General features: G+C 42.1%; 1 protein-coding gene across 1 annotated transcript in view; it reads left to right on the top strand.

Moving 5' to 3' along the window:
* nid1a (nidogen 1a) overlaps positions 1–7,593 on the top strand; it is a 15,666-nt gene extending 8,073 nt beyond the window's left edge. Inside the window, exons 11-20 of the mRNA XM_032542113.1 lie at positions 32–175; positions 2,238–2,357; positions 2,837–3,064; positions 3,262–3,434; positions 4,187–4,313; positions 4,417–4,588; positions 5,188–5,345; positions 5,424–5,547; positions 6,350–6,462; positions 7,065–7,593. Coding sequence (XP_032398004.1) covers positions 32–175; positions 2,238–2,357; positions 2,837–3,064; positions 3,262–3,434; positions 4,187–4,313; positions 4,417–4,588; positions 5,188–5,345; positions 5,424–5,547; positions 6,350–6,462; positions 7,065–7,195 — 1,490 coding nt within the window. The 3' untranslated portion in view covers positions 7,196–7,593. The remainder of the gene's footprint in view (positions 1–31; positions 176–2,237; positions 2,358–2,836; positions 3,065–3,261; positions 3,435–4,186; positions 4,314–4,416; positions 4,589–5,187; positions 5,346–5,423; positions 5,548–6,349; positions 6,463–7,064) is intronic.
* Positions 7,594–8,191: the final 598 nt, after the last annotated feature.

The raw sequence follows: 8,191 nt of genomic DNA, 5'->3' as shown, positions 1-8,191 counted from the left end.
TTCTTCTTCTTCTTCTTCTTCTTCTTCACAGAGGTGCATCGACCTGTGGACTCCTGTGAAGAAGGCACCCATAACTGTGACATTCCTGAGCGCGCTCAGTGCAGCTACTCCGGGGGCTCGTCCTACATCTGCTCCTGCCTGCCAGGGTTCATAGGAGATGGCAGAGCCTGTCAAGGTACAGCATAAAGACACTAAATACATGCTCATTCTGAAGAATGATAACTGGAATAAACTGCCTTTAGTTTGTAGAGTACAGAATATCTACAAAATGAGACTCATGCAAAGGTTACAGAATGTACAACATCAATGAGCATTAAATTCAAATACAGTAAAATACAGTTCCCATATTCATTTTAGCAGGCCTAGTAGCTTTAACAATGTAATATTATAACATTACCCTTACTGGACTCTATCCGTGGTTTTGCACATTTTAGCCCGTCAATTACTATTTAAAAATAATAGCTGTAGCCATTTAAGCTCTGTGAGTTTTAAGGCCGATCGTTTTACACACTTCTACTACCTTACACAGATGTGTAAGCAGTGTTCTTAAAAATGACATGCCATCCAACCCACAAAGCCGCAGTTCTGATTGGCCAGACTGATGCTAACAACAGCTGGCCAATCAGAGCTCCTGCGGCTGTTTTTGTGGGTTGAAAGTCATTTACAGGGGTCTTCTTCTTTTTAGTTTTAATTTACTTCACAGTTGTTGTTTTTTAATGCTAGACGACAGTGGGCACAACTGGAGTCACATGTGCAAAACTCTACAGTCTGCACAGCAGCAGTTCATGTGGACCAAACTATAATTCCTTTTTTAATTGCTTGGACACAGTTTTCAAAACTCTACACCCTTATGCCATGGCTTAGCCACAACTTGCACACCACTGTGGATGTAGCACTTTGTTCAAATGCTAACACACTGCTGTCAAAACTGTTAACCACACATTGAAAACAGAATAGATTTCAAACACTGCTTTTCTGTAGTAGTATTTGACTCTAGTGTTTTTACTCGGTGCGTTCTGAGTGACAGTGTGTGTGTGTTATCTCAGTGAGGATTGTTGATAGTGTTTGGCTGCACTGAGCCTATTTTGAGACGTGTGTTAAGACTTGTGTTGCTTGGAATAAGTTTTGCAGCTGATGTGAAGTGTTCAGCTCAGGTGACTGTGCAGAATGTAGTTAGAGTTTTGGACATGTAGTTTCAGTTGTGCCCGCTGTCGTTTAGCAATAAAAAAAAAGTGTAATCCTTTTGTTTTCATTTTCTCAAGTTGTAGTTATTGAACTAGTTTTTTTTTTTATTTCTATCTCTTTTAACAAGTTCACTTGGGTTATCTGTCCTTATCAAATATTATGTATATTGGTTTTGGTATTGTTGTTATTGCTATTTAGTTGATGTGATTATTTTTGAGTTAATTAATTATAGTGCTGATGTAATGATTGAATTATTTCTGGAATATAAATAAACTGTTAAAAATCTATAATTACCTGTAGCACACTCCAGGCTTTATACGTGTTGGTGTCTGCAAGAAGAATGTGAGATTTGAGAGTTTGCTGCCAAACATCTTTGCAATCATGAGCGATGTTGTCAGTGAAGCACCAGAGAGGAAGAAAAAACATTAGTAAAAGCCCTATGATTTGAGGAGCTTCGGGCAACGAGAATGGAATTGGGAATTCATCCTCAAACCTCAAGTGTCAGAGCGTCCTTTGTTAAGTTTACAAGGAGACTGTTTCAAAACTCTCCCTCCTTGCATTTGCCTTATAATGTGAGCCGGAATGGGCTGAAATGAATTGTATGGTTCCATCCAAAATCACATGACATGTTTTAAAAAAAATGGTTGGCAGTAATGTGAAGGATTTCTAGTCAACACGCTAAATATAAAATCAAGAACACAAGTGGTCCAGATTTCAAATCCATAGACTTTAAGGTATAATTGTTAAAACATCTGCTCAGGACCGGGGGAGGTGAGATTGCTTACATAATACATCTGTAACGATTGAGCAGTGGAACATGAAAAGCAGATGGAGGTCATGAGTCGGCGTGTAGTTTTTTTTTTTTGCCTGGTCCTCAGCAGCACTCATTTAGAGTTTCCATTCTGTCCATGCCTCTGCTTGATGGCGTTGGGCACGGACTGACCCAGATCGTACTGGAAATCCCTAACCATTTAAAGACGTGACAAACTGGACACGCAGAAACAGTTTTTTTAGCTTCTACGGCTGATTCTTCTCTTCTGTTCTGCCTGAAGACATAGATGAGTGCCAGCCAGGCAGGTGCCATCAGGACGCTGTGTGTTATAACACTCAGGGATCATTTACCTGCCAGTGCAGGCCGGGTTACTATGGCGACGGCTTCTACTGCTCTCAAGGTAAGTCTTTTGGAATGCCGTCACTTTTTGACAAGCAAACCCAACATCTTACATCATTGTCAGTCGACCAGTCTGCTAACATTTAGCCTGTGCTGCTGCAAGTTTGTTTTGGGAATCTGTCATGAGTTGGAGTTTCAACAGTTTTAGTAATAGTTTTTTTTTATTCAGTTGTTAACCCAATAATTAAAAAAGCAAAGCATAATTTTCATTCTCAGCATTGGGTATTCCTCCCATTTGGGAAAGAAGACTGTTTGAAAATGAGTTCCTCGCTAGAGTATATTGCTACCAGCTGGAACCATTTTGTTTTTCATTTTCTTCCATGTAGTGAAAGGAATTTGTCATGTCTAACAAGGCTTTTGTGTAGCTGAATTTAAAGCAAGAGACAAAAGGAGACATGAATGAGCTTGTGAATATATTGTGTCACTGTTGCAGGTTGTCGTTCACTCCGGAGCTTATTTTTTTCAAATTTTTCTCTTCAGAGAGGACAAAAACACAATGTGAGAACCACAGAGAAAGTCTCCAGGGTTCGTCGGAGTTCGGTCCGCGGGGCCCCCGACCTCCCGTCGGACAGTACATCCCGACATGTGACGAGAACGGTGCCTACGAACCCATGCAGTGCCACGGAAGCACTGGACACTGCTGGTGCGTGGACCGTAACGGGCAGGAGATCCCCGGGACCCGCTCTAGGCCTGGCAGCAGACCAATGTGTGAGTAAATCTCACACAACCAGGAACACATGTGTCTTTCACTGTGTATATAAAGCCCAAATATGCATGACCAATGAGCAGCCACAAACACTAACAGAAATCTACAAGCTCCATTTTTGAAGTGGGGTTTTGTTGACAAGCAAACATTTCTGTTGCTAAACTGATTTAAACTGAGGTTGGTTCCTCCTCCCCGGTAGGTATCGACAGTGGTGTTGTGCCACCACCTGTTGGACCTACCACACGACCCGATGTCCACCCCCTGCCTCCAGGAACACACCTGTTGTTTGCCCAGAACGGCAGGATAGATCATGTCCCGCTGGAAGGTCATGCGATGAAGAAGGGCGATGCCAAGGCTGTCCTCCATCTCCCTGTAAGTTCCTCTGAATGAACTTAATACATTTCATGTGAAGGTGGTAATTGTCTACCATGTCTACGATCTCTATTTTCTCTTTTAACCAACATTTTTCTGTGACATTTCATTAGGGTTATATCTTTGGTTAAAACGTGTGATATGACACATCGTAACACGCATTTTTAACTGACTTTATGTCTGTTCACGAGCTTCACAACAACCATATCTAAACACAAAGTAGATATACGTTTTTGAGGATAGAAACTGTGTTCATCTTAGACACAGTGTCCAGTCAGGATTGTTTGATATATGTGATAATTCCGATTTTACAAGAGAACAAAAGTTTTTAAAAAAAGCAACAGTATGTTTGGCATTGTCAGTTGTGTATACAACATCAGTTAGGCCGCTTACACCAGCCGCTCCCTTGCTGTTAACAACATTTGCATTCTAGCTCTGCCATTTTCCCATCTGCTTTGTGCATTTAATGCCCGCACTTTATTGGAGGCACATGGTGGCATTCACACTAATTACTAACATCAGCGGGACATCTTTCTTGTTACGCTGCTTTCAAAAGCAGCTGGTCTGAATCCTGGCTGAGTTGCTAGTGCTTAGTGTCTGGCTCTGTTTGTTTGGATTTATGTCTAGACGTTAATGTCTAAAAAATACACATCTGCTCTGTGTTTTTAACTCTGACCACGTGTTCGAACAAAGTGCATTTCAAAGATTGTTGGTTGCTGACCCCCCCCCCCCCCCCCCCCCCCCCCCCGCAGGAGAAGGTAATCATCGGAGTGGCGTATGACTGTGTGGAAAAAATGGTCTACTGGACTGAAATCACATCTCCCTCAATCAGCAAGGCCAGCATCCAGGGGGGAGAGCCCATTGCGGTCATTAGATCAGGTACATGTTCACGCTTTCATTTTCACGTCATGTGGTGTGTATGAGAAGGCTGTTTTCATAAGCACAGAAACTGATTTAGGTAATGTATCTCTCTCTCTCTCAGATGTAGATAGTCCGGAGGGTATCGCCATCGACCACTTGGGACGAACTATCTTCTGGACGGACTCCATGAAGGATCGCATCGAGGTGGCCTCCTTGGACGGGTCTCAGCGTCGAGTCATAATAGACTCCGATCTCGTCAACCCCCGTGCCATTATCACCGACCCTCCCAATGGGTGTGTATCGTTTCACGTTAAACCTTAACGCTAAGTTCATTTGTTCTAACGCAATTTGAGATGCAAATGTATCCCCTCTCAGTTCGGATTGGGTATTACACATTTTAAGGAGTAGTCAAACATTTTTGGAAATACACTTTTTTTTTTGTTGCTTTCTTGCTAAAAGTTAAATGAGGAGATCAATAACACTCTCATATTGGTCAATATGAACTTACAGCCAGCAACCTCACAGTGACAACAGGACTCCAGGAAGAGTCTGGCCAAGAAACCGTTGAGTACATAACCCCGGTAATAGAAAGATATGAGAGTATATTGATATTATCACCAAACTCCCTGCAAGAAAGCAAATAAGCCTATGTCCTCAAATGTTTAACTATTTATTTAAATCTTTGTTAATATACATCTAGATAGTATAAAGACTTTAAATGGATGTTATCACAAACACTGTCGGTCCTCGGTACTCACAAGGACATATAACAACTTTGATTTGCTGATTTGATCGGCAGAAGAATAACACTTAAGATTTGATTAATATTATGTTACATCTACCAGTAAATATGTTAAGTTTGACAGTGACTCCACACATGTCCTTACAACAGTAATCTATACTGGGCCGACTGGAACCGGGATGCCCCTAAGATCGAGACCTCTCACATGGATGGGTCCAACAGAAGGGTGCTGGTTAAAGACGATCTCGGCCTGCCAAACGGCTTGACTTACGACTCTCACAGCTCTCTGCTTTGTTGGGCAGATGCAGGTACTGTAGATTTCAGACCGATGACTCATCTGTGAAATGATGTCTGCCTTGTGATCAGCAAAAATCTCTCGCCTGTAGGCACACATAAAATGGAGTGCACACATCCTGGCCACGGTGACCGCAGAAAGATTATGGAGGGCCTTCAGTACCCCTTTGGAATCACGTCGTTTGGGAAGAACATCTACTACACTGACTGGCGGAGGTTTGACCATTTCTATTATCATTGACATTTTCGAAGTCTAGCTTTTTATCCAACGACAACAAATAGGATGTAAGTATGAGAAAATACTTTTAGTACTCTAAGAAATGAAATCCTGGAATGCTTTATGTTTGTATGTGTGCTGCCTACATAATTATTAAAGGTTTAAAACAATGTTTTTACTGGTAGCAGTTTAGCCAGTGTACCTTGATGTAATTTTGGATAGTTTTAAATTAGTAAACGTTGGAACCTATAGCATTAGGCACATATTGCAGCTTTTATCAACAGTCCACTGTGCGATGAAACAACACAGATCTGTCAAGGTAGAGGAAGGAGAGGTTATAGGTCAGAGGTCAGAAAGCTTCACACACTTCAAGCAATGGCCCTTGATGTTCTTCCAGACCACTCTAAAGACTGTGCGGCTGACTCTGTATGTTAGCTGCTGAAAAAAATGCGGGGGTTGGTGTGTCTATTTCTGTGCGTGCGTGTGTATGTGGGGTGAGGAAGTATCTTAAAAAGTGGCAGCTGCTTGCAATTTCTCAGCCTCAGCGTCTGTGAATGACCTGCCCAGGGCCTCCCTCTGATCTTGCCAGGCCTGTAGCCTTGCTGGAGAAGGTTGAGAGGTGGTGGTGGTGGTGTTGGGGGAGGAACACAAACTATGTCAGTTATGGCTAAGAAACCTACCCTAACTCTTACTCATTCTTGGCAGGCTTTATACAAAATACAGGAAGGCAGGACGCCAACATTCCCCAAGTTGGGATAGTACCGGAGTGCCTTACTCTTGTACTAATTGTGTTTACAACAGAGATGCCGTGATTGCTGTGGACCGCCATGCTGGCAAGGAGTTAGACGAGTTCCAGCCTCAGAAACGAACCAAGATATATGGGATCGCCACAGCCTATGCCCAGTGTCCATCAGGTAAACATACCAGGGCCATATATTCCATATTCCCTTTAAAATATTTGCACTGGAAGTTACATTTTTATTGATTTTCTTTTATTTACTGAGCAATTTGTGAGAAACCCCTCCCAGTCCCACTAAAGAAAACTTCCTAAAAATAGCTTGACCCTTGTACACTTGGTTGTTACCTTTGAGTCAGGCTTATTATCCATGCCTGTTCCTCTTCAAGACATAGCGGCCCAATTTTGTGACCTCTGTGCCCTCTTTAAAGAACCTCAGACCACGAAACAAGAAAAGCTGCCGTTTCTGAAAGCAACAGGAGGCATTCTGCAGCTAGTATTCATCATTGAGTGTAGGGATGACTGATGTTACTGTGCAACACCAGGCCTCATGCTCTCTGATAGATAAGGCATGCACAAAGCCAGGGAATGTGCAGTTAAGGGAGGGGGGCCTCCAACATCTGGAGTTTGCTATGTGTTTCCTTTTAAGTATGTATATATCTGTTAGATAAACAGTGGAGAGACTGTTTCCTGCCGTCCCTTGCAATGTTGGCTCATGATTTATACGAATGCTTTGGAATGTGCTGCATTAAGAGTTTGTATGTTTTTTCCGTCTGCCAGGCCAAAACTACTGTGCTGTGAACAACGGGGGCTGTACTCACCTCTGTTTAGCCACCCCTACCGGCCGCTCCTGCAAATGTCCTAACAACGCAGTGGGTGTGGGCTGTGTGGAGAGAGACAGCGGGTACTAAGAGGAGGCGGCTGTACTCTGAGAGTTTACACTGTTTGGATGTTTGACAGCAAATTAGAAGCCACTCAGCATTACTAAACTGAAAATACCTCTGAAAACCAGAGGTCATCGTACTGAGCCTTTTATTGCTCAGTGTTATGCTTATCTACATTTTTACATTTCCCTTTATAAAATCACAACAGCCATTGAGAATTGTAAATATAAACACTAATATTTTTGTCTTTTCCTGAGTGCACTTACAATGACAATGAAGCTCAAGGGATACACTGTGGCATGTTCGGATTAGTTTATCTCATGGAAGTATTATTGTGGAATGGGACCGAATAGGACAAGTGTCTGTACAAGTTGGTGGGAGGGGTCTACATGCTGGGCAGCAAAAGAATAAACATTTTTCTAACATGTCGGTCTGCTGTGTCTGTGACTTTAGTCTAACAATAGCGACACCGTGTGTCAGGTAGAGGTAATCACAGATGAATGTTTAACGTTATGTTGCGGTAGGTGGCGCCATAGAAAACCCAGCGGTTGCAATATATTTTATCATGTGCAATATTATCAAGTGGCAGATAGGGCGCCAGGGCAAATTTGATGTAAAATGTAGAATGTCTAAATGTTTTGAGACCACATTTATGATCTCCAAACCCTACAATTCTTAAAATATTCTATAGGAGTTGTGTTTGTGGCCATTAGATTGATAATGAGTCACTTTAAAATTGTAGTCTTTTCAGCCCCTTTGTTATAGCCTAAATTAAATATATATTTTCCACTTTGTCGTTTATTTTGAATTCGTTAAATAGAAATGTTCTTGAATAAGTGAATCATTATAGGGATGGATTTAATTTCCCAGGAGGGCAATGGACTTAATGACCAGCCCTGTGTTCCTTAACAAGTAACAGGCTACTGAAACCTTTGAACTGCCTGAGTAAGAGCCGGTAAAAGGCACTTGTGCTAACATTGCCTATTTTATAAATACAATGTGGCAGTGACATTACGTTTCCGC

This window comes from Etheostoma spectabile, chromosome 17, assembly GCF_008692095.1.
Source record: "Etheostoma spectabile isolate EspeVRDwgs_2016 chromosome 17, UIUC_Espe_1.0, whole genome shotgun sequence".
Classification (NCBI taxonomy): domain Eukaryota; kingdom Metazoa; phylum Chordata; class Actinopteri; order Perciformes; family Percidae; genus Etheostoma; species Etheostoma spectabile.
This window is presented reverse-complemented; position numbering and strand designations above follow the sequence as displayed.